Raw genomic sequence first — 25,423 nt, forward strand, 5'->3', positions numbered from 1 at the left:
AGCGCTTGCCTTCCTTTTGTTTTCCTTCCTTTCAAACCGTTTCCATACTCGCATCGAGATGATCCTATTTGGTTTTGGCTGGAAACAATTCTGGATCTTTTTATATGCTTAAAATAACTTAAAACTGTCATAGGTAGTGTGGATGATTTACGAGCTTCTTTGATGATGTAATAAGGTCTACATTTATTTTTTTTCCCCTCAATCTGGTCACTCTCTCCACACGAGGAGTATTAATTAATGGGTTCGCTTAGTCCCTTTTCCTTTCCCATGCTATCCTTCTGGCTCATAAATCTCTCTCTTGTATTAGTTTCTCAAAGTTTTCAGTGTGTTTATGAAACCAGACGTTTGTGTTGCATTCTCCAGTCGTCCAGCCATCACAAACAAGTGTTTCTCAAATCAGCATGTTCCTCCTTGTCATTTACACGAATGAGGTGAAGCACAAATAAATTAACAGTACACACACACGCCAGTCCAAAGTGTGGACACATGTGATTAAATGAATCACACATTTTTTAAAAATCTGTTTTAAATGGACCATAATGGATGTTTTATTCCAATTTTTAACACTCTTCATTAACATGGGAGCGGCTGTAAATGTATGTTATTATTATTGCAGATGTTGTGGTTGCAACAGTGCAAAACAATGACATATAATATTCAGAGTATTCTTCAGAATAAAGTAATCACCCATTTAGCTTACAGAGTTAATCAGGTGTCTCCACTGAAATTTATCCAGCCTGGTCTGCCTTAGGTGAGGGGGAGGAGGGCTCTCAGCTACATCAAATGACTCCTTTCTTTATCCATTCACGCTCCATGCTTTCTTTTACATCTGTTTAAATGGACTTTTTGGCAGTTTTGACCCTATTTGAAACTATTACTGCCCTCTGTAGGGTAAAAGGATTAACTACAACAACACTTGCAGCTGCTTTGATGTCTTCCTAAATTCCCAAACTAAATTATTTAATACGTTAATGATCTTTATTCCTTGAAGTAGAAACTGGCTGATGTTGAGAGACCAGTTTCCTTGATGGCAGCTCTGCACAGTATTTGCAAATGTCAACCAGCTTCTTGAGGACGTCACTTTGAATGGTTTGGAGTTCATCTTCAAGGAGTTCCCACATATGCTGACCACTTGTTGGCTGCTTTTCCTTCTCTCTGTGGTCCAGCTCATCCCAAAACATCTCAGCTTGGTTTTGATCGGATGATTGCGGAGTCTAGGTCATTTGAGGCAACACTGCTTCCCTCTGCTTCCTCTGGTCATTGTCCTTCAAACTCGAACCAGATAAGATAACATGTCGCTCCAAAATGTTGTGGTAGCCATGTTAGTCGAGTGTTGATTTCTGGAGAAATCGCCAACAGTGCCAGCAGCAAAGGCCCTCTACACCTTCACACCTCCTCCTCCTCCTTGTTTGATGGTGGGAACCACGCATGCTGATACCATCGCTTCCCCTTCTCTGAATCTCATAAAAACATGGGGGCTTTAACCAATTATCTTGCGTTTAGACTCCATGTTTCCACTGGCCTAATGTCCATTCCTTGTGTTTTCATGCCCAAGCAGCCCTTGTTATTGGCCTTGTCCTCTGTTTCAAACGCAAGAAAAATCCCTTAACTCCTTCCACCGTTGAGCTCCATGTGTTATTTGAGGCCGTATCTGCTATTAAAACACACCCTGCTGGCTGAGCAGAGCTCATTCACTGCATACTTCTGCCACCGTTAAAATCAATGTGCCCTCGTCAAGCTTCTTGTCTGATGCATCAGATTTGGTACAGCTGAGACTTTTTAGAACAGGTTCAATAACATCAGGGTGTTTTGATTCCCTCTTTACGGTTTTGATTATGTGGAAGAAACGTCAGTTTTTGCTGGAGGTTTTCATATCTCATTTTGATCTTGTGAAGGGTCCGTGAGACTTGAGTGTCTTTCTTTCATTGAGTCTAAGGTTGTTGATTTTGCCCTCATTTGGTGGAGCTTGTAAAGGGTTGAATGAGTAGGTGTGTTCCAGCTACATCTGACAGAGCTTGAGTCTTATAGCACCTTTAGTGCCACACTGCAGTTTTCCACCACTTGTTCCGATTAAGTGAACTGATTTCACCTTGTGTCTTCAGGTGGCATCTTGGACCAAATACTGGGTGGCTCTTTGTGGAACCCAGCTCTACTACTACCCTGCCAAGTCCCTGAAGGCCACTGAGAGAAAGCATGTAAGTCTCACTTGCACACTTACCCTGCTCTGTCACCGTGTTCTGTTTAATAGACTGAGGATGGATTCACGGCCGGCAGGTGCTAGAAAGGTGCGGTTTGCTTGGACAGGGGAGGACGGCAAGTAAAAGCACAGACACATTTTAAGTGCACATTTAGTGCCTGTTCAGGCCTTGCATTAAGATCCAGTTGGAACCATGTGCATTCAAACCGGCATTAACATGCGTCTGCAAGTGCGTCCCCAGATCTGATCTCAGTTTCGCGCTCTGTATACAAATAAACTCTGACATCATCTGGGGCGCAGAAGAATATTTTAACAGCTACTGTCTCTAATGGATCTCTACTGCTGCTCCAGAACTGAGAACAGACACACATGTTATTAGTGTATAATAATAATAAGTTATTATTTATTGATCTCCACCCTGACATTAGTTAAAGCTGCACAAAACTCAGATTATAACTCCAACCATGGGCACTGTAATCTGTGCGCACTGTAATCTCCATTAATGAAGGTAAAAAAGACATTGTTTATTGAGGAAATATGTAACCTAACCACATACAACAACATGAGCGACTCAATAATTAACCTAATCCTGATACGAGGACAGAATATTTTAAAAGGCTCCCATTACTAATGAACAGACATCACATCATTTATAAAAGTGGGTATGTGTGTGTTTTTTTTTTCTGAATGAGACAAAACTCCGCTGACACAGGAGAAAGCCTGTTGAGTATCGGTGGTCTTTATTGCGACTCAGGACGCATTGCATTCACTCTACCAAAGGAATGCGAACACATGCGACCTAGACCACCCCCAAATGTGGTCAGTGATCTGATCTCTTAAAAGCCAACTCAGTGCTCTTCACACCCATCATTTACTTGATCAGATCGCCCAGAACAGATCTTAATCCAAGGTCTGAACAGGCACCAAGATACTTTAAATCTTCAACTGCAGCAACTGATACAAGTGTGAGTAAATGTATCAGATGACTCCAGAACACAATGTTTAACAGACGACACATGATAGCCATTACTTACCCACTTTCAAAAGGTTTAATTAGAGAATGAGCTTGGAGAAAAACACTCAGTGATTATTGTGCTTTGTACTTGCACCAGGAAAAATAAAAGACGACAACAAGCAACACATTTTGTCATGTACTTTTGACATCATTTATAAACAAATAGGCTGGGTGTGTGAGTGTATGGACTGCATAATTTTGACAGGAGCTCAGAGGAGAAGAAAGAAAGGAGGCAGGAGGAACAATAAGACTGGGGGAAGAAAGTAAATGAGTGGACGGGGTCTGGTGCAGTGGGGGGCAGACAGATGGTTGCACTCATTGAATAATGAGACCAGTGACTTCACTGCAGTCCTGTGTGTCATTCACAGGCTAATGAAAACCTTGTGGAGCGCATATGCCTGACTGAGAGGTCACACACACACACGCAGAGACACACAGAGCCTGTGTTAATATTTCTTCTGCTTCTGTTTCAGCACATAGACGACCAGCGACTTCACGAGAGAGTTAATTATGTTTTTACTTGTCTCCTGACCAGTTCAAGTCCACGTCCAGTAAGACCGTGTGTGTGGTCGGTCTAATGGCCATGATGGCTGATGATCCAGAGCATCCTGATGTCTTCTTGCTGACTGACTCCGAGCATGGTAAAGCTTACATACATGAGAAAGCAAAGAGGAAATGATTAACACTCTCGTCTCAAGTCCGATGACCAGATTTAGTTTTACTCTCAGTGTTTTGACAAGGTGTTAGTTTGAGTCAGATTTTAGTGGGTAGCAGAGGTTGCGCTAGACTTTTTCGTTGTCATTTTGACTGACAGGGTCATAAAAATCCCGTCATAATCTATTTTTATCCGTCACTTTATTTATTTTTTTAAATGATAATAATGACATATTCAGTAGCATTTAATTTTCATTCATTTTTAATTAATATTCAGTAGCGGTGGAAAAAAAGATTCGGCTCATATAATCGGCCATCAAAGATGACTCAAGAATCATGAATCTAGAGTCTATTTAACCGGCTCAGTTGAGTCCTACCACCTTTGATTGATATGTAATCAATAAACTGCACCATTCAGACATCTTACATCTCACCCGGCAGAGAAACAAAACGTACGACCCGACTTGACCGCTATCAAACTAAGGCACTCTGCCACTCACTTACTTATGCACAACACGCAGAGAAACGAAACTTAACCGACCCATAACCGCTGCTCGTGGATCCCTGCTTAACCGAGAGTCAGCAGCCACTCACTCGGCCGGCAGATAAACGAAACTTAACCGACTCTTAACCGATTCTTACACTACTAATCAACAGAGACGAGAGCCAATTAATATGATCACTCGCCACCAAGTGGTCTGGGGTGTGAATTGCAATCTGTCAAAATGCCAGTTTTAAAAAAATGGTCAATGACGGAAAATATTCGGTTAACGCGACCCCTGGTGGGTACATTCATTTTTTTTCAATCGACGATAAAATGACCTGTTAAGATAAGTTTATATTCTCCAAATCATCAAAATAGAACTTTTTGGACACACAGAAAGTGGTTCTGTCTGTCACAAGCCTAGTGGAAATATATCAGAAGATCAGTTCAATTACAACTTCGTTCTTGAAGCTTCGTTTTCAAACACTTGTTTGAACAACTTGTTTTGCTTCTTGCTGGAAATTAATCACGTCCACTGATGTGTATGGGCCAAAATGTTCTGAATGTAGTCATTCCAACCAGAGAGAATACAGAGAGAAGAATAAAGAGTGTTTACATGGTTACTAAGTGCTAATATTTTTCTGTTAAACAGATTATCAAAGGTTTACACCACCCCTCTCAATCTGATTAATAATCCCTCTCAATCAGCCCTGGTTACATGCGTCCTTTTTTCATTTTAATTTAGCTAGTGCAAATAATTATCATAATACTAATAAAGTCCATGTACTGTATGTAGCCAATGATGTCTCTAGTGTCTGACGGTCTGAGCCTAGTCACTGACCCTAGTTGTTACTCAGTAGTACTGATATAAAGAATTAATCATATTTTCATTATGAGATAAAGGTCATCAATTAATATTTTTCTGCACACACAGAGACTCAAAAATTCAGACTCTACCTATCTCACTGAGTAGGAAATTTCCCTTTCATCTTAAGTGGCACATTAGTCATATCTGACATTCTTCATGCAGCTGTTATTACACACAGACACACACACATCATCAGACTCTGTCCCAAACTGTTTCACATTGACTTTGTTTTTATTCTGATGTCTGGGCCAAAGTCAAGCGAGGCTTCGGCCATCTTTCCAGAGTGTCGAGAGAGCAGGTGGAAACGAGAGACTTGGCGCCTCACGCTGTTTGTCTCTGTTGCCTAGGTAACACCTACAAGTACCAGGCGGGGAACAGAATGAACGCTTTGCTCTGGTTCAAACATCTGAGTGCTGCCTGTCAGAGCAATAGGCAACAGGTAGGTAGCCACACTAGTTCGCACACACACAGAGTTCACTACTACCTATGTTTTGTAAACCTCACTCTTTTTCCCAGGTGCCAGCCAATCTGATGTCATTTGAGTGACCCATGCTGGGGAGTGCGACTGAGTGAAGGAGAGAGGAAACAGACGAGGAGGATGGGGAGGAGTACTGACTGAGTAGTGGGAGCTTTCACTGCCATGAGCCCTCACCGCCGATTCTCTGATTCTAGCCCCTGGCCTCACTGCAGCCTCACCTGCCACCACTGCCTTAACCCTGCGTGTTTGTGTGTGTGCTTGTGAAAGCGAATGTGAGTCTGTGTGGATGAAGGTGACTGTTTTGGATGTACTGACTACTGAACAAGGACCTGCACCACTGCTCTCGTCTCCCGTTTGCTCTCAGTGTCTTTTGTTCAGCACTTCAGCCGAGCCCTTTGAATTCTCCTCTCTCAGACAGACAGACAGACTGTCCACGGAGGAACTGTAATAATCCTCTCCTTTATTATTTTTACAAGGGGCTGGTTTATTATTTTTTTTAGTTTGTGTCCCCACCATACTGGATACAAAATTACAAACCGCACACTCACATCGGACTAACCCGTTGGACTTCTGAGGGTTTGAAAACACCTTTTTATTAACTTGATTCACGCTCGTTGGTCACTTGCATCTACTCACAAGAATATTTACAATATTACACACACACACATGCACACACACAAGCCTATCTGATTGCAACGTCGTAAACGTTAAGGGCTCTGATTTGCAATCAATTCCAGCAGAAACAGTTCCCACACTTCCTGAATGTGTCTAGTTTTTATTACAGACTTGGCCCCCATTCTTGTCACACAGTCAGTGCTCTGTTCGTACGTGTGTGTGTGTGTGTGTGTGTTTGTAAAACTGCATTGGGTGGTGTGTTTACTTAAATTAGAGAAATCTGTGTTCCACATAGGTACGATAAACCCAGAATCTAAGCTAAGACGTGTTCACGGTTAGTTACACCTTTTCAAACCTGCATCTCTTTGTCCTCCAGTGTTGTCTGCTCTCCGTCGCCCGACATCGGCTTAGAAAGCCAACACTCGCTTCACCGAACTCACACACACTAAACACTAAAAGACTTGAAACTGTGAAAGAGTCCAAGCTGGGGAGCAACATGAACTCATGATTACGTGATTTTATCTCCTCTTCTGCTTGCCGTTTAAAAAAGGTTGGAGCCTCTGGTCTGGAGCAGACACTCAAAGCTACCTGGAGCCATACAGAGTCTATTTTAAATCTTGTTTATGTTGTTTTGTGTTGTTAGTTTCTTTTCCTTATTTGGGAGGGAGGGTGCAGTTCACAGTATTACCATGTAGTGGATGATTGCACGACAATGTATTTTTTTTGTCTGTTACATTTTTGTTTCTTCCCCCTTTTTTGCAGCATTTATTTTGAATATTTTATGTACTTGTGAATTGTATTTCATCTTTTTTTTCAATCTTCAGTCTTTTTCGTTTGTTTTTTTAAATTACTCCTTGTGCTGTTAACCAGGACTCGGCTTGAATTCAGCCCCTAACCATGTTGCATCTGATTTGGAAGTAGCTTCAGCGCCGTGGCTATAATTAGTGCCAAGTGACAACAGCGTCACTGTTTTTCAGGTTGACAAAGGGTTAGGTAGCCGAGAGAGCTGCAGTGTAGTTAGGAGCTGGTGTGTTTCAGTGGAGAAAACGTGGGATCTACAGCTTCCAGATAAACTGTCGCTGTTTGTTTTTGTGAAAACATGAGCAGGACGACGGTGAAGACGATGACGAGGTGCTTTTTGCACAGTAATCAAACATCAATTCAAATTTGTTTTTTAAATCGCTGTTTACACCGTATGTTTACACAGTCTTTTGCCCAATAGCACAATCCCTTCACTGCTCCACGTGTACTGTATTTAGTGGGAGACATGTTAGTTATATTAGACGTAATAAACTCAGCTAGTTTGACTGTTGTGAAAGGATCATGGTGAGGGAGGGAGGGAGGGGTGAACAGATCTAAACTTACACTGATTCCTCTAATGTGCTCCACAGTCTGCCCTCTTCTCCAGGCTAATGTCCACGTCATAGAGACACACTGATGCATTAATACTGTCTTCAATATTGTACAGTTCAACTTAGCTACTCTTGTTTAGAACATCGCAAACTGACATCAATCCAACCTAGCGCCCTCGTGAGACATGGTGGTGGATGAACCTGTGGAAGAATGAGTGAGGGAGCCAAAGACGGGCCTGCGAAATGTGACGGTCGCTGCACATACGTGTGTGCATCGGTGTGCCTGTGCATACTTCTCTATTTTTTTAAAAGATTGTAATTGAAAAACGGATAAAGCAATCCCTTCGAGGCTGCCGTCGCTGCTGAGCAGTGGGAGGTTAACCAGCTACCTAATCATCTGTGTGACTGAATCACGCTACGATTCCACAGTGCTAGAAATGTGAGGACTTGTAAGAAGATAGGAAGTGGAAACTTAACTCTGTCCGCTGTGGCTGCAGCTGCTTAATAGAGCAGAGGCTGTTTGAAGCAACAAAATCCCAGAGCTCTGTGGAGGCTGACAGCTCTTTAGACTGCTGCTGGTTGGTCAGAGAGGGCTGTGAATGAATTAAGTGAAAAACAGAGTTCAGTGTGTGGTTGAGAGACGCGGTGGTGCCGACTGCCTGAAGCTGGTTACTCTCTTAACTGACACTCGACCTGCTGTTATTTGCAATGTATTGACCTAGTGTGTGCAGCTTAGCAAGGATAAAAGCCTTGGGATGTGCTCAAGGGACTGTGGACAGAAGTAGCTGAGGTGCTACAGTCAACATTGCTATCACATTTCCTTTGTATTTGCTTTATCTAATGTTAGTTGACAGAGGTGAAAGAAAAAGACAGTTGAAATGGAAACCAGTGACTAATGAGGAGGATACATGTTTTATACTTAACCAGAGCAGAGAAGTAAATGTTCTTTGAGGGTGGCATCATTCATTTTGGTTTAACGGTATTTTCTTCTGAGAAACAACCCAGATCATGTCGAGAGATTTTTGTGAGGCTTTCCTCGCTGTAACCTGAGTTTACATGGTTTTCTTCTTTTTCTTTTTTTAAACCATTTCTGTACACTGTGTGGTCAAAATAACGGAAACACCTGTTTAATTTTAGTATTTTCTTGGATTTCAAAGCCAGTTGCTACTAACATGATTGTCCCTCGATCATCTGTTTTTGGATGAGAGTAGAAAATTCAGATGTTAGTTGCTCTTCCTTTAAAATTGGCTGTTATGAAGAAAGTTCCCTTCTCTGCGTTAGTCACGTGTTTCCTTTAAACTGACCATACTGTCTGCAAATGCACAATTTACCCCGTATTAACAGTTTTGAGTGAATCGCCTTCTGAGTTCAGTCTTCTTAACGGTCAGGTGAAATGCTTAACAGCCGACATGAAGGGTTCAGCCAGAGGAAGTGTTACTCTCTGATTCGATGGAGAAGTGGACCCAATGTGAACCGTTGCCTCCACTCACTGTTTACCAAGGACAGCAACAATTACTTCCATTCAGGTCATCCAAGTTGGACGGCGGGAGATGTACAGATGACCTTTGACCTTCACCCTTTACCTGGTGTTGTGTGAGTGTGTGTGTGTGTCTGTGTCATGACCGTGGCGAGCGCCGTGACCTCACCTGTGAGTGATGCGCTGCCTAGTGTGAAGACTGGGAACCAATAAACACTCTGCCCTTTTTTACTCCACACATCCGTTTGATGTTCTGTTCAAGGTTGTGTGTGACTGAAATTGTTCATGCATTTAGTTAGGAATAAATTTACCACTACTATAAGTGTTGATTAGCTTTATGTCTTAAATGTAGTACTAATAACACAGGACTAAGTCAACTAAAACATGGCCAAAGTGTTCACATCAGTTACAGTGATTCTGTTTAACTTTTTAAATGAAGCTTGATTTTCCTTGGTTACAATCTCATTCATTAGAGTATATGTCTTGACTTTTCATTACTAACAAATATTGGGTTCTGTAGTGCTGAGGAGTCGGTCAGTGTAGGAAAATACAAAATATTTACATTTTTGGCATCTACAACTAATTTGAGAATCTAATTTATACAGTCAAATTTTTAATTGTGTCGAATTAAAAATAAATAACTAAATAAAATTGGGAAGGGAGCCAATGTGAGAGAATACAGTGCTGTAGTTTTATTTTAACTAAACACGCTTGACATCCTCAGTGGACTTGTTTTGTTATTTATATGCCGGACTCGAGGTGTAGCATCGCCCCCTGGTGGCCGCCTGCTGACGGTGCAGGAGGAGGAAATGTTTCGGAAGTGGACACGGCAGGCGGAGAAGGAGTCGAAGAACAGGGCGGAGAAAGGGAGCTACCGAGGGGGAACTGGGAAAATGACAAACCATCCACCTTTTTAGCCCCGAGCCAAAACAATATATTCAACTTTCTTATCGCAAGACTAAACGGCCAGTCGGAAGCTGCCTGTTCTGCGGTGCACGGCCATAATACGGTAAGTCAAGTCAGCCCGGTCAGTAAACAGCACAGACGACGCACTGTATGCAGCTAGCAGGCTGCTTTAGCACACACACACACACACACAGAGAGAGAGAGAGAGAAATAGCAAGGTGTAGAGCAGCTAGCTCTGCTGAGAGAGATGTGACTACACCGAGGCTGACACGGTGACCTGAAAAAACGAATAACGTAGGAGTATTTACGGTAGGCGGCGGCTTTCAGCGGTTTTTAGGTGTTTTTTCGTGCGGTCGGTGCTGGGCAGTCGTCGTCTCACTGTGGAGGTAGCAGCTCCATGAAAGGCTGATTGTACGGGGGGGGGAAGCAATTTCAATTTGCCTGCGTGGCTAAACCTGTGAGTGTGTCACCGTTGTTTATGAAGCTGTAGCTTGCTAATGGCTAGCTGGCTGTCAGTAGTCTGGTGGCGTTACGTAAAGAGAGCCTCTCCTGTTACAGGACAGGTAGACGTGGCAGCAGCTGTGTTTATTTTACTGCCGTAATTAGTCGCTTTCAGGTCACACCCCGCCTGTTACAGACGTGTTAGTTGGGGTTCGGGACGTTTCTACAGGGCGCCTGTGCAGGGTCCAACACCTCACCTGACCCCCCCACCCCCCCTCTGCACCACAGCAGGACGACCATGTCCATCATCTTCATCATCACCCTCCTCATCGTCCTCCTCAGCGGAGACACACTGGGTCCTTGCAAAGACAAGGAAGTTTGCATACTGTAAAACAAACAGTTTTTATACAGCCCAGGATATAATTACAGTGTTAACGTACTGAGCAAGTTTAATGATTTACTAGTGTACACACACACTGACACGGATGTAGTTGCATATGCTGGAGATTGTTCAGCTGTGCTGCAGTACTGTACCGTACTGGGTCATCCTCTGTCCTGAGGGGGAAGCAAGCCAGAGGGAGAAAATCGATCAGTTTACCCGACACATATTATTGACAGTACATTTTTGACCTCTTTCTTTCCCCTGTCCTCTTCTTTCTCTCATTTCAGTTTCATGCTCTCTCTCTCCTGTGACTGCTCAGATTGAAGGTGCACGGAAAAAGGCTGCAAAAAGCGCCCCCCCCCCTCCTTCATAAGAGATTGTGTTACAGTGCAGGCGGTGCGGGGAGTTGCAAGGGTCATGCATCAGGGGTGAGGGGGACCCGCTACGGGGGACATACACAGCGTCAGGCGAGGAGTGGGTCGGGGCCGGTCGGAGTGGAGATGAAGCTCAAACAGCGCATGGTGGTGCTCTGTGCCGTGCTCCTCCTGCTGGGCCTGGCCAAGATCTTCCTGCTGGATGGAGGTGAAGGATCTGCAGCCACCCGGCGGGATCTCAGAGCGTTTCGAAAGGTCAGGGTGCGAGAGTCATTTTTAGATTTTGTTTGGAAAACGAATGTTTAAAACTGTGCTGGCAGGATGCACAAGAAGTCTACTCAATATCAAGTCAACCTCAGTGGGACTAGAGATCATTTACAACATGTTCATTACTCAAATCTAACAGATGGAAGCAGGCCTCTCTCTGTCTCGGGGAGCTCGCCTCACTCACACCCTCCAGTCTCCGTGGGAGATAGCTAGCCAGTGGGTCGGCCCCAGAGAGGTGTACCCTGAGGAGACCCCGGAGCTGGCGGCTGTGCTCACCGCCATGAGCACTGCCAGGATAGAGCGGGCAGATGTGGGCTATAAGGGGACGCAGCTCAAAGCCTTGCTGGTGCTAGATGGAGGTCAGAAAGTGGTCTTCAAACCCAAGAGGTCAGAGGTTTTTAGCACGGGATTCAACACTTAAATTTTCTGTCCAAGTGTGATTGAGTTGTCTTACGTTTGTTCTTTACACTCCATCAGATACAACAGAGACTATGTGGTTGAAGGAGAGCCATATGCAGGGTACGACAGACACAATGCAGAGGTGGCTGCTTTTCACTTGGACAGGTTTGTAAGCACCCAAGAGTGTTTTTTCCCCTACATCCTACGTCACCTCTGATCTGTCAGTGCAGCAGCGTGTCTGTGTTTTAATCTTCTGGCGTCGTCACCCGTCGCTCTGTCCTCTCTGCAGGATCCTTGGGTTCCGCAGAGCACCACTGGCCGTGGGTCGGTACGTCAACCTGCGAACAGAGATCAAACCTGTGGCCACAGACCAGCTGCTGAGCACTTTTCTCATGCAGGGTGAGCATCTGCCCACTGCTTTGTCTTCTCTCACACCTCATAAGTAATGAGAAGTGATTGTTTTCAGGTGTCCCAGAGTGGGGCTGGGGTGTTATTGTATGAATGATTTCAGTTTTTTGATTCATCTGTCCACTGTCTTTCACACCTTGTTCTCAGTTTTCGCTCTCTGTTTAACTCACCTTTCTGGTTTTTATTCTACCCAATATAACAGATTTTTAAATCTAAAGAAATTCCCACACTGGCTTGTTGGTAGCGATGCATTTTACCAGGGTGACAGAGACAGCACGTCGGTTTGTCCTTTTGGACCAGACTGTTCTGGGGACTGCCTGAGGGTAGTTAGCCACTGGGGAAATCCCCCGAGAACTACATATCTTCTGGGGCATTACCACTAAGAATGCTGAATTGATGTAATTACAGTAATCGCTGTGAAGAAGCTCCTGCAGTCCCAGAGTGTGGAGAAACAAGAGTTGCAAATGTAACATGGACTCTATGAATTCACCGTCTCTGGCAGTCAGGAGGAATGAAATAGAAGCCAGAAACTGTCCAAGAAATGTTTCTGTGTTCAGAGATAGGATTACGGCGAAAACTCGTTACTGCTGGTGTTGCTGTTTCCCGTTAGAGAGCACAGAAAGAGGAGAAGGGATTATTGGTAAATGTCATATGCTCTCAACATTATTTATGTAATACTGCTCACTGCCAAGAGGGGGAGACAGAAGCGCCCCACCATGGCTTTAAAGCCGCAATTCATGACTCTGTTGTTTAGCAAACACTGTCACACACCACAACATAATAAGATTACCACACATGAGGAAGCAAGCAGGGAGCGGTGCATCATGTCATGTCATCTCTTTTGATCTCATGGGGTAGCAGATGTTTCGTCCTTGTGGTTGCAAGTACAAGTGCTGTGTCTTTGCAAATGTTTTTGGAAATGGACTCGAGGTGCACCTGTTGTTTGCCACTGCTGAGCATTGCTGCAAGGCTCGCCCAGCTCCCTATACCCCTCCACTGAACATTTTGTGCTCTATCTAATTATGATTTCTCACCATATTAAAATAAATAAATAAAATGCACTCTAAAGTGATTTTCTGGCAGTTGTATGTCAGCAGCATATTTGTATTAGTTGAATATAACCATCTTGTGCACAGTAAATGACAATTTTTGAGAAAGGCCAGATTCCCAGGCTCTACAAGCCCTTGCAGTTGACCCTCGTTCAAGCTCCCTAGAAAAGGCAACCTACCAGGTTGACGGGATAAAGAGCAGTGGCAGGTATTTATACCCAAGGAATACAACAGGGCACTCAGCCAAATATGGAGTATAACCCTGCTCACCTGTTAGGGGGAAAGCTTCATCTCCATATCGACGGTGAGAACATCCAACTATCGTACAGACACTGGGTCTCCACAAGTAGTGGTTCCAGGCTTCTCAGGGTGTGTGAAGCACTCATCTTTGATTTGGACCACATTCAGCTGGCCAAGCACAAAAACAACAGCCTGCATCTCACTTGGTTTAATCTTGCGAATGCCTATAGTACACAGTGCCTACCAGGGGTCGCGTTAACCGAATTTTTTTATTTTAGATATGACGGAAAAATCTGAAGGCCGTCCGTCATTTTGACAGATTGTAATTCACACCCCTGACCACTTGGTGGCGAGTGACCTTATTAATTGGCTCTTGTCTCTCATCGAAGTTTGCGTTCCAAACATCGCGGAACTTTTGTCGGTGCACGATTTCCTGGTACACCGATTACACTGATGCACACGTCAGAGCTCGGCTAACTATAGACCAGGGATTCCCAAAGTGTGGTGCGCGCACCCCTGGAGGTGCGTGAACTGCCTCTAGGGGGTGGGCGAAATGCAAAATGCAATGGCGGAGAAGAAGTTATCTTCTTCTACGCACCGTGTATGCGCAACTAACTGAGCCAGCTGCGCTGCACTTGAAAATCGTCAGATGGATATTTTTTTTATCTGTTCCTGAGCCTATCCTCTTTGTTATTTATGTTGTGGGTCGTGTGTAACTTTATTACAATTTAATTCGAATTACTGGCGTTCTAATTTTATTTCCATAACCGCTGTGTTATGATGACGCGGTTGTGTTAGCTCCACGGTCATTGCTGCAATTTGAATGAAACTTTAATGAAAAGGAAATGCTATTGAATATGTCTTTATTATCATTTTAAAAAATAAAAATAAAATTAAAGTGACGGGTAAAAATAGATTATGACGGAATGTTTATGACCTTGTCAGTCAAAATGACCAACAACGAAAAAGTCTAGCGCAACCTCTGATGCCTACATGAACTACTTCGCTGAGTTCTTCCACATGGCGGACTGCTGCAACTTGGAAGCATGCTTGGGGGGTCATTGTCCACTTGGAAGACCTATTTGTGACCAGGCTGTAACTTGCTGGCTGTCGTCTTGTGAGGTTGCTTCGACATATCCACACAATATACTTTCCTCTTGATGCTTTCTGTGATTCACTAGTTCTTACTGCAGCAAAGCACACCCACAGTATGATGCTGCCAACCCTGTTTTGCACGGTTGGGATGGTGTCATTTAGTTTCCACCGGACGTGACAGTTAAGTTTTGTTTCACCAGACCTGAGGACATTTCCCCAAAAGTAAGGTCATTGTCACCACGTGCAGCTGCAAACTGTAGACTTTCTTTTTTTATGGTGGCTTTGGAGCAGTGGCTCCGGATTTTGTCGATGCAGGACTTGTTTTACTATGGATACAGATGTTTTTTGGTGTCTTCACAGGGTCCTTTGCTGCTCTCTGACTGATTTGCATTCTTTGTACCAAAGTACGTCCATCTGTAGAAGACAGAAACGCGTCTCCTTCATTGTCTTGAGTAGGGATGCACCAAAATGACAATTCTGGGCCGAAACCGAAAATCGAAAATGGAGAACCCAAGGCTGGAAACCGAAACACCGAAAAAAATGATTTTGACAATTGTTAGTACCATTGCATTTATGGCTATGACTGTGTACTACCCTCACTAAAATCAAAGCATTGCAATTGAATAAATTAATAGTAAGGTTTCAAAGAATAAATCAATTACAAAATTCTGAAAATATTTATTTAGCACATTCCAACAACGCACAGTATAAAATAAAATAAAATAAAATAAAACGTTTAACTTGACTCCACTCATGTGTATATTAAATAATAATGGAGCAGAAGCTTTTGCAGCTGGAAATCAGCATCGATCCACTGTTCGGTTTGACTGAGCATATTTGTTTTTATTTTTATAAAAACAAAAATGGGTGTACTGCACCTTTAGAAAAATAGTGCTGTCCCTTTAAGAAAGACGGTAGTCTTAATTGAAGCTGTGCATGGCATGTCTTAAAAAGTGAAAAAACAAAACAAAAAGATGATAATTTGTCTTGCTATTTGTTTGGGAAGTGCAGCAGATAAATGATTAGACTATTTTTTTTATTTTTTTAAATTTTTTTTATTATTTTTTATTTTTTTCAATGGCACGCGATCTACCCGCACTGCCTTCGCGATCTACCGGTTGATCGTGATCGACATAATGGGCACCGGCACCATCACTGGGAAACTTCCTTGCTTGGATGTTTGGATTTCAGGTGATAAATTAAACCCGATTTTGCAGATGCACGCCTCTTGAAATTTCACCATCACAAGTTTTGCAAATCGCTATCAGTGGGTCTTTATATAACATCTATATAATACTTTATATATTGAAATACGTCCACACGGCAGACATGCCCGTGCTGGCTGCGGTTGTTGCTTGCGTCATCACAACATCCTGTTTAGGCCGTGTTGTTTTGGCGATAAAAGTATTTTGGCCGAAAACCGAAAATGCACTTTTGGGGCATTTTCAGCCGAAATTTTTCGGTGCATCCCTAGTCTTGAGGCTTGAGGAGGTCTAAATTTTTTTGGCGGAGGTCTTGGCTGATTTCTTTTGATTTCCCCATCATGTCAAAAAAGAGGCACTGAGTTTAAGGATTGGCCTTAAAAAAACAAATGGACATAGGTACAACTCTAATAGACACAAATGGTGTCACTTAACCAGTCAGAAGCCCGAAGCCATGACATCAAGCTGTTTAAAGGCACAGTCATCTGTGTGCGTGAAAATGAGTGGTAAAGTATCAAATTGAATAACTTAATAACACCCCAAACTCTTGTAAGTTTCAGTAGACCTGTGGGACATGTAGTGTTGAGAGGGTAGCTCGTACCTTGGCTCCATAAGTTCCAACAGACGGTGGGAATGTGTGTTCTCTACTACAGAAATGAGCTGGTCTTCCAATGCCATTCTTCTTCTTCTTCTTCTGCTTATTATTATTAATACTACTGATTTGCATGTGTATAAAACCAAAACTTTTCTTTTTCCAGGAAAGGACAGGAAGGACGATATCTTTTATATAATGATCACGCATAACAGAAAATGGAAATGTAAAACAAGAAACAAAAAACGTGGGAAATTTCCACCAAGCATAGGCCGATACCCAGATTTGTCATTTGGTTTAGGAAACTTTCATACATGAAGTTTTGATTTTATTTTGTCTAGATTTTTAAATATCTGTCATCTAACAAATATTTGGCATATTCCACTAGTTTTCAGTAGAAACTAACTTTGTGCTGAATAAACAAAAAAAAAAAAAAGCACCGTCAAAGGCATCTCCCCTCCTACAGATCATCTAAAGGAAGTACTCTTAATGTAGGTGGGCCAAACCCTGAAATCTGCATTAGCAATCTGTGATGAAAGCATTGATATTTAAATACATGTGACATTTAGGGCTGAGCTAGTAATATACTCTTTCATGTTACAGCCATAACAAAGCTTGAGTAATTTAATCGAAACCAAGAAAACCATATCATTAGAATTTTCTGGTAACTAAAATTCTCCATAAGATGGAGTTTTTAACTTGGTTCATACAAGTGACAAACATTACACTGATCTGCACAGAATAATGTGCTTTTCTATCGAGGATCTAGTGTTTTGTAATTTATCAATACTTGAACGGCCGGGTCATAGACTAAAAGATACAAGCAGCAGATCACTCAGATTCTATAAATTGTTAATGGAGCTGCTATTGATCAGTCTCCCTCCAGCACATAGTGCACGGTTTGTCCCTTGTCGGACCTGTGTGCCTGCGGTGACTGGGGCAGGAATGTTGGCAGTGGATCCTTTTGTTCTTGTACACTGCAGGGTGTTGCCTTGTTTGGATTGGCCTTGTTCTCAAACATCTCATGGATGCTTCACCGGTTTGGGATCTGGAGAGTTTGCAGGCCAGTTCGATGCCCTGAGAACAGTCACATAAATGTATCCTGTGTGCTTGTTGTGAGTCATCATCAGAGTTGTCATTGACTGGGTATGCGTGCGAGTCTGTGAAGCTGTGAAAAGTTCACGCTTCTCTCTTCTCACACTTCATGGTGGTCATGGTCAAGTGGAATTTCCTTTCATCTCCCCAGGTAATAATACATGTTTCTATGGAAAGTGTTACTACTGTCGGGAGAGCGAACCAGCGTGTGCGGAGGGAGAGACCATGGAGGGATCGTTAACCCTTTGGCTGCCAGACGTCTGGCCGTTGCAGAAACACAGACACCCGTGGGGACGCACGTACAGAGAAGGGAAACTGGCCAGGTGGGTGTACAGTGTGAGTCCACAAAGGATATTTAGTGTTGTTTTGTTATGGCTCTGCAGCAGCTACAGTGGCGAGACGAATTGTGTTTTCACATTGTCCTTGTCATAGTCCGACTGCTCTTGCCATTTCCAATGAACATGACATTTCATTAACGCCTTGAGGGAATTTCTACAAATTTGGTGAAAATGTTCACCAGGACTCAAGTGAGAACAATTACATTTCAGTGGTCAAGATCACTGTGACCCAACAAAATCTCTACACTAATCATGACAAACTTTCACACGATTGTTTAACAGTCTGCCCTTTTCACTTCTTCTCACTGGATGATAACCAGCAGAAGGGACCTTGAGTTGTGTTTCACTAGAACTTATTAACTTGAATCATACATGTCAAAATAGTAAGGACATCATCTTTTATTAAAATCAAGTTTCTAATGGAACCCCCGCCTACTCCTTTATTCTGAGAAACACTTCCTGCTGAGACTAACAAAAGATGTGGTAGGTGAGTGAATGTGTTAGGTGTCTTTTAATGTGAATTCATATTTGCTGAGACTTGTCATGTCAGAGCAAATAAAACTGTTTAAATCCCAGGAGCTATTTGCTAAGCTTCAGCAGCCCAGGGCCATTGTAACAGTTGTTTGTTTTTACATTTGTGAAGTTGTCGGTCAACTGAACATTCAGAAGTATGAAATGCATCTACAGACAAGCAAACAATTTATTATTTTATTATTTCAGAGGATATATTAAGGTGGACGCTCTTTACGGGTGCTTTCATGTAGAAACAAACACAAACAAATCATCAGCATACCGTATTGCTTCATCAGAAGAGAGAATTTACCTTCCTCACGGCAATTTGGCAGTTTTTCACTTAAATGTGATTTAGGCAGGTGCTTCTGCTGAGTTCAAGCGTAATATGTGAGCAGACTTGAAGACTCAGCAATAATGATGCTCCTCACTGAGAACCTCTAACGGCAACAGATTTTCTTTTTCGGCGTAAACATTTAATTGTATTTGGAGAAGTGCATGCCACTTAAAATACAAAAACGACAATGACAACATTACAGAGAAGAGTCTTTTCTGTTATTGAAACCAAATGAACAAATGCACCAGCGTCTAAGTTTGTGTGTAGACATGAGAGAAAGCTCAGAGTTTGTCTTTAAGAGTCGAGAAAAGAGGAAAGGATAAATATTTTGTATTTATATATGTCATGGATGCTTCACTGGTTTGGGATCTGGAGAGCTTGCAGGCCAGTTCAACGCCTTGAGATAATGAACATTTGCACCAAGGATAAATATTTTGTATTTATATGGCACTTTTCTACCTATTGGTCCACAAAAACAGATATATATATGATACATCTACCCACTCATTTACACAAACATGCAGGAACTGAATCCTAACCCTCTGGCCAAGCCCATAGTGGGATAGAGAGTGGAACATTAAAATGAACAGGGGCTTGGTCTGTTCAAGTACGACAATAATTAAAAAAATGTCTGCATGCAGTTGTTGAGCATTTTTGACACGTGGCATAGCTATACTTTTATCTGCTCATAAAAACCAACTCCGACTGTGTAATTTCTGTATTTCAAGGATTTGTGTCAATTTTGCCGTGTGTATACATTTGTTGTGATCATTTTGGATTTGCACGCGTGTTTCTCATCCAGGTGGGAGTATGATGAAAGCTACTGTGAGGCGGTGAAGAAGATGCCCCCATACGATGCAGGGCCAAGGCTGCTAGATGTCATCGACTCGGCCATATTTGATTATCTCATCGGCAATGCAGACCGACATCACTATGAGAGTTTCCAGGATGATGGAGGCGCAAGTATGGTCATCCTGCTCGACAATGCTAAGAGGTCAGTAATAATCATGTAACAATAATGGGTCTTTTTTTTTGGTTGTTTGTCATTCAAATTTTTATGAGCTTTTCAATTTTAACAAACAAGACGAAGCTTCAATAAAACACAACCAGAACCAAGGGGTACCTCACACTGGCAAAGCACAAAAACCTTGTTCCACACACGTCTCTTACACGTCAGGACAGAATTAAAAAGTGTTAAAATACTCAAGTATACAAACATGTCTTAAGACAAAGTCTTGAGTCGGAGTGGACACAAGATCCCTGTCAGTCTTTATATGAGTCCCAGGAGGCGATCCTGTCTTCCATTTTCCCTTTTAATCTGTATAGCATAGACTCATAAGATGCTGTTTCTGCCATTGCATCAACCCAATCTTTCACAGTGATTAGTCTGACAATAATAACAGAAAATGCATATTTTGAAATATTTGGCATTGGGGTTTTATCACCCAAAAGACACAAGTCTGGGGTCAGAGGATTCATGGAGCCGTGCCAACTGCTTAGGACTGCGACAACTGTACAACAGTAAGGTACAATTAGAAGACATTCCCAGACACAACGGAGGAAAGTTCCCACCGCTGCTACACTTCCAAGAAAAGGTGCCCATCACCAGTTTCATTCTATGAAATCTTGATGGGGTCTGGTAATACCAATGTATGGTTTAATACTGCATAAATTTCCCCCTTGCTTCCGTATTACATATATCTATAGTTCCCAGAATATTCAACCATCTCGCCACTCCCACTTCCCTCTGTGAATGATTCACCACTCACCAGTCAGGCTTAACATTATAGCCACCTTCCGAATACTGTGTCGGTTTCCCTTGTGCCTCCAGCAGTTGTGACCATAGACAGTATAAATATGGAAGGAGGAAGAGCTTCTCAAAGGTGAGGCCAAAGCAGGTAGAGCTCCCCCTGGTGTCTGGCTGTAGTACAGGTCATAAGCTCCACCTCCTCCATGTTAGTGGATGGGACTTGCACTAAACTAAAACACTAAAATTCATGTCACATCATTTTTTTTTTTCAAGGGTGGTTTCTGTCATTTTAGATAGTTAATATTATGTTGATGCATGTTCAAGTGTCAATTATTTGGATAAGTTCATTTAAGTTAGTTATTTAGACGCTATGGAAACAGGATGTGTCATAATGGCAACCACCAGTTGCCCTGTCATCCTCTACGTAAAGCGATACCGTGGGACCGCGAGAGTCCGGTATGTAATCCAACATTTTCCCGTATCCTCGGGAAAATGGTTAATGGTTTGGTCAATGCAAGGAAGTGACAAGATGTTGTGCATAATTACACAGTATGTGGTTCTGAGAATAGACATGGGCCTTCTGACGGTGTCCTGTGGTGTATGGCAACACAGTGTTGTTAGTGGGAGGCTTTGAGTCCCATGGATTGAGGGGAGGGGCCTCTGTGGATCAGGCTTGTTCCAGTGCATCTCCCAGATACTAGTGAATTTGGAGGCCAGATCAACACCTTGTGCTGTGTTTCATGTTTTTTGAGTTGTTCCTAAAGCGTTTTTGTGTGTGTGCCTGTGTCAGGCTGCATCCTGCTGGGGATGGCTGCTGCCATCAAGGAGTGTCAGTGCTGTGGGGTGGGGGGTGCCTGGTCTGGTCTGGTCTAGGTGGGAGCTTTTAATTCAGCTAGTTTTCCCACAGCATCAACATGGGAAAATTCTGCTCTTAATTCAAAGAACCATAACGCCGCTGCCTGATTGTTTTCAAAAAGTCTTGCTTGTATTTTCGTTTTCTGTTAAGAATATGTTTTGACATTTTCCTGTGCGGACGTCCTCACTTATCATCACTGAAACTACTTCATAACTGACTCACTTTGAACACCCACTTCCATGAAGTGAGGATGCCGAGCTGTCAATCCTTCTTTGAAGTTAGTCTGTTTTTTCTAATCAGAAACTAAACAGTGGAAAATTTAAGTAACATTTTTTTAGTTGGCAGAATGAAGCTACATGAGATAATAAACTAACCTTTTCAAGGCAATAATGGTTGGCCAACTGAATTACTTTTCTTGAGTTCATCCTCTTCTGCATATTTCTGTATATGTGCCTGTCAGTGTCACATTAATCCAGGGATTTCATTCTCACAGACCACATGCTGGCTTTTGAAGTGAGAGCACCTTTTTGATGCCCATGCAGTTATATCCGTTCGTGTGGTAAACCACAAGTGCTCAGTCTAATGTGAAAAGACAGTGATAAGTTGAAGTAAACATGGTGCAAAGCAAAGCAAGTGGTGTCAGAAAATAGTCTCTTTTCAAGGAAATGTGTTCACCTTTAAATCAACCCGTCTTGACAGTGAGTCATGATGCTCAAGACATAAACGTGTAGACACGGAAATCCGTTCTGAAGCTCTAAAGCCCTAAAATAGCAAGTATGCAACAAAAACACTGTTAGCAAGATAAATACTCCTGTGCAGAATATTTAATAATGTCAAATGTGTATTTCACAATGTGTGTGCTCTTCTCTACAGTGTCATGGCCAGCAGAGTGTGACTAATGCCTTTTCATGGCTTTCTCTGAAACAAGTCACACTGACTTTTTTGTGGTTTATTTTCCTTTTTTCTTTCTGTGCAGCTTCGGGAACGCAGCTCTGGATGAGCGAAGCATCCTCGCTCCGCTCTATCAGTGCTGCATGTAAGTCAGGAAATAATAAAATCTCCACTGATGCTGGTCAGACACCTTTCATGTTACAGTCTCCATTTTTCTTTCCTCAGGATTCGTGTCTCCACGTGGAACAGGTTGAACCTGCTGAGAAGCGGAGCTCTGAGTTCAGCTATGCGCCAGGCCCTAGCGTTCGACCCTATCCAACCGGTGCTGGCTGAACCACACCTCGCAGCCCTGGATAGGCGTCTCTCTGGAGTCATAGCAACTGTAAAGCAGTGCTTGGAGGCACAGGGCCCTGACAATACACTCATAGAGGACCGACTTAACCTCCCACATCCCTAGAAGCAAGGTGAGGGCACAAAAAGCACTACCAGGACTACTTCCCATGCCCGAAGAAGAGGAGAGGGATTCAGCAGATTAACCGTGATGTTAAAGGAAGAGTAGCAGAATGAGGAAATAAATTGACAGGGTGGAGCAAAGACTATTTCTTCATCCCTTGTCTCTTCTTTATTCAACATGACTGGAGTCACAGCATTTCAACTGTCACCTTCTACTATGGAAACTCTCTCTCAGGACTGTTGTGCACTATAGGACAGTATTTGCTTTAAGAACCTCTCCACCTGTCACTACTGGTTTTGACGACACCTCTGCCTTGTGCCAAATCCTCCCTCCTGGTTAGACCTTTCCTTAGGAGCCGGCTACGGAGGAAGGATGGACCTCAGACAGATGAACACACACAAGAAAGGAGGGATGATTAAACCGAGCCAGCAAAGTCTCACTGAAAGACAGCCATATTTAATGCTGCTTGGAGCTCACAGTCCAAGGACCTGAAGAAATTCCTCAGATTCCTGTTGAATTGACAGGAGATTTATTTTAAAAACTTTTTTTTTCTTGAATTGAAATTTACCTTTGGAAGGAAAACCAGAATTGACTCAGTTCACATCAGTGTGTACATATTTAACTACATACAGACATAGAATCAAGAGAAAGAATATAAATTTGTGGATTATGATATTAAATTAGCGTGTGTGTGGATGTGTGATTGTGTGTGTGTGGATGTGTGATTGTGTGTGTGTGTGTGTGTGTGTGTGTGTGTGTGTGTGTGTGTGTGTGTGTGTGTGTGTGTGTGTGTGTGTGTGTGTGTGTGTGTGTGTGTGGATGGATGGATGGATGGATGGATGGATGGATGTGTGGATGTGTGGACAGGTGCCATATTGTGCCGTAAATAAGAAAAGCTACTGACATGACAGACTTGAAATGTGGGGACACTAAGGTTTGGTGTCTGGGTTCATCTTCAGCATTAAACTATGATCTATATGTTTTTGGTTTCCCTCATTCATCCTTCCTTCTGTGCGCTCACCACTTAAAAGCACACGGCTCGTTGACAGATATGTGTCAGTGTCGTCAGTGCAGCTCTGAGAATAACATTTGGGCTCATGCGGTATTCAGGCTGGAGGGGACTTTCATTTCACTCTTACTTTTAGTGGTTTGGATATTTTTATTTTAGTCAGATTTGGTCTGAGGTGTCTCACAGCTCATATCTGGAACGCGCTGATCGTAGCCAACACTCAGTTTATAATAACTAGTTTTAGTTTTCATCTTGTCTCGTCTCACTTTCTGTAAACGTTTGTTTTCATTTTTCCAAATTTGAATCACCTCTCATGTCCTGAAGGTCGTTCAAATTGAAGGCACCAGTCACTCTTTTTAGTTACATATCAGTCAAAAAACAGCTTGTGACTAAAGGTTTATTTTGTCTGGAGTAGGTTTAAACAGGTTGTGAAGAGAATCCACATCAAAACATCAAAGACTGTTTGGGGGCAACGACGCATACTCCGACAATTAAAGTTGTGGTTAAGACACCTGTGTGTGGCAGCATCCAGCTGTCAGGGTCTGATCCCCTCAGTGTTATGAAGACTGAGTGTAAACAGGTGCAATGCATCTGACTTTTATCTAGATTTCAACCCTTGACCTTTACCAAATTTTAGAAGTGAACAAACTTTAAACCTTGACTGAACTTTGGTCCCTTCCTGTACACTCTGGTTTCAGGAGGAAGGGGTTTGTAGGAGGATGTGTGTGGGTGACCTCCTCACACTATTTTTTCCACAAACTCAAACTCTTTTTGCCAAAAGAGATTAGCTCAACTTGTCCGAAAAAACAAATCTGATATCGTTGTACTTCTGGTTATGGGTTTCCCCACGTTCTTCTGTTACAGATCATGTTTCACCACAGCAGCTTATCCTTATCACTTGACATTTTCATGTTTTCTGTTGACCGCTGCAGCGGTGGTATCATGGCTACGAAGTGTGTATTCTTGGGCTCTGGGCTGAGTTGAGTGTCGTACCTTTTGCTGCACCCACAGCGGGGAAGCTTCATTGTGAAACCATGTGGCAGGTCCCCCCCTTCCCCACAGGCAGATGTTCGCTCTCAGCTGCCTGCTCGCCTTGCTGTCACTTCCAGCCCCTTCTGTGTTTATGTCTGCGACAAGCCAGATGATATAGGACACCTGTTTCGTTTATGCTAAGCAGGTGTTTTTACTTGGGACATGTACCAAAACATTGAAACTTTGATGAAAACCACAATGTTGAACATGATGGGGCATGCCGGGTCATGACAGAGTGAATACTGACACTGGGCATATTTCTGGAAAAAACACATTGCTCTGTTTCTGTCCGCGGCTTTTATCACTTGACTTACCTTCTTATTTATATCGTTTTTTTTTTTTGGTTATTGCTTATGTTTCCACTGCTTCCTCTCCCTGCGCTCCACTATCTGACTGACACTAGATGTCCCTCTAGGATAATATATGCGTTTAATAGATGCCCATCTGAGATGGACAGTGTAGAGTGAGGATCCACCACTGAATGTCACAGCACTAGTTACAGGAATATCAAAACCTTTATGTGTAGGAGATAAAACCATATGGTGTAACATGATAAGTGTTGACTCACTTCAAGCACACTGTACCCACTCTTTAAATGAGGCTAGTTGACTAATCTCTCTCTCAAAGGACTCAATGAAATCAACAGATTTTGTTGA

The 25,423-nt window shown here is 42.7% G+C and overlaps 2 protein-coding genes across 4 annotated transcripts in view; both read left to right on the forward strand.

Annotated features, from left to right (window-relative positions):
• The window catches only part of ralgps2 (Ral GEF with PH domain and SH3 binding motif 2), a 68,575-nt gene extending 59,199 nt beyond the window's left edge, over window positions 1–9,376 (forward strand). For all 3 annotated transcript variants that reach the window (XM_084548002.1, XM_084548004.1, XM_084548003.1), the window contains 4 exons: window positions 2,103–2,195; window positions 3,748–3,853; window positions 5,566–5,657; window positions 5,735–9,376. In XM_084548002.1, the coding sequence (XP_084404128.1) occupies window positions 2,103–2,195; window positions 3,748–3,853; window positions 5,566–5,657; window positions 5,735–5,764 (321 nt within the window). In that variant the 3' untranslated portion in view covers window positions 5,765–9,376. The remainder of the gene's footprint in view (window positions 1–2,102; window positions 2,196–3,747; window positions 3,854–5,565; window positions 5,658–5,734) is intronic.
• A 587-nt stretch (window positions 9,377–9,963) lies between these two features.
• Window positions 9,964–23,704, forward strand: fam20b (FAM20B glycosaminoglycan xylosylkinase). The gene is made up of 9 exons (XM_084548575.1): window positions 9,964–10,149; window positions 11,157–11,498; window positions 11,650–11,897; window positions 11,988–12,074; window positions 12,199–12,308; window positions 17,742–17,913; window positions 19,578–19,769; window positions 22,358–22,417; window positions 22,498–23,704. Exons 2-9 carry the CDS (start codon window positions 11,370–11,372, stop codon window positions 22,727–22,729), a joined length of 1,230 nt encoding a protein of 409 aa, XP_084404701.1. The 5' UTR covers window positions 9,964–10,149; window positions 11,157–11,369; the 3' UTR covers window positions 22,730–23,704.
• The last annotated feature ends 1,719 nt before the right edge of the window (window positions 23,705–25,423 follow it).

Source organism: Chelon labrosus (assembly GCF_963514085.1).
Source record: "Chelon labrosus genome assembly, chromosome: 7".
NCBI lineage: Eukaryota > Metazoa > Chordata > Actinopteri > Mugiliformes > Mugilidae > Chelon > Chelon labrosus.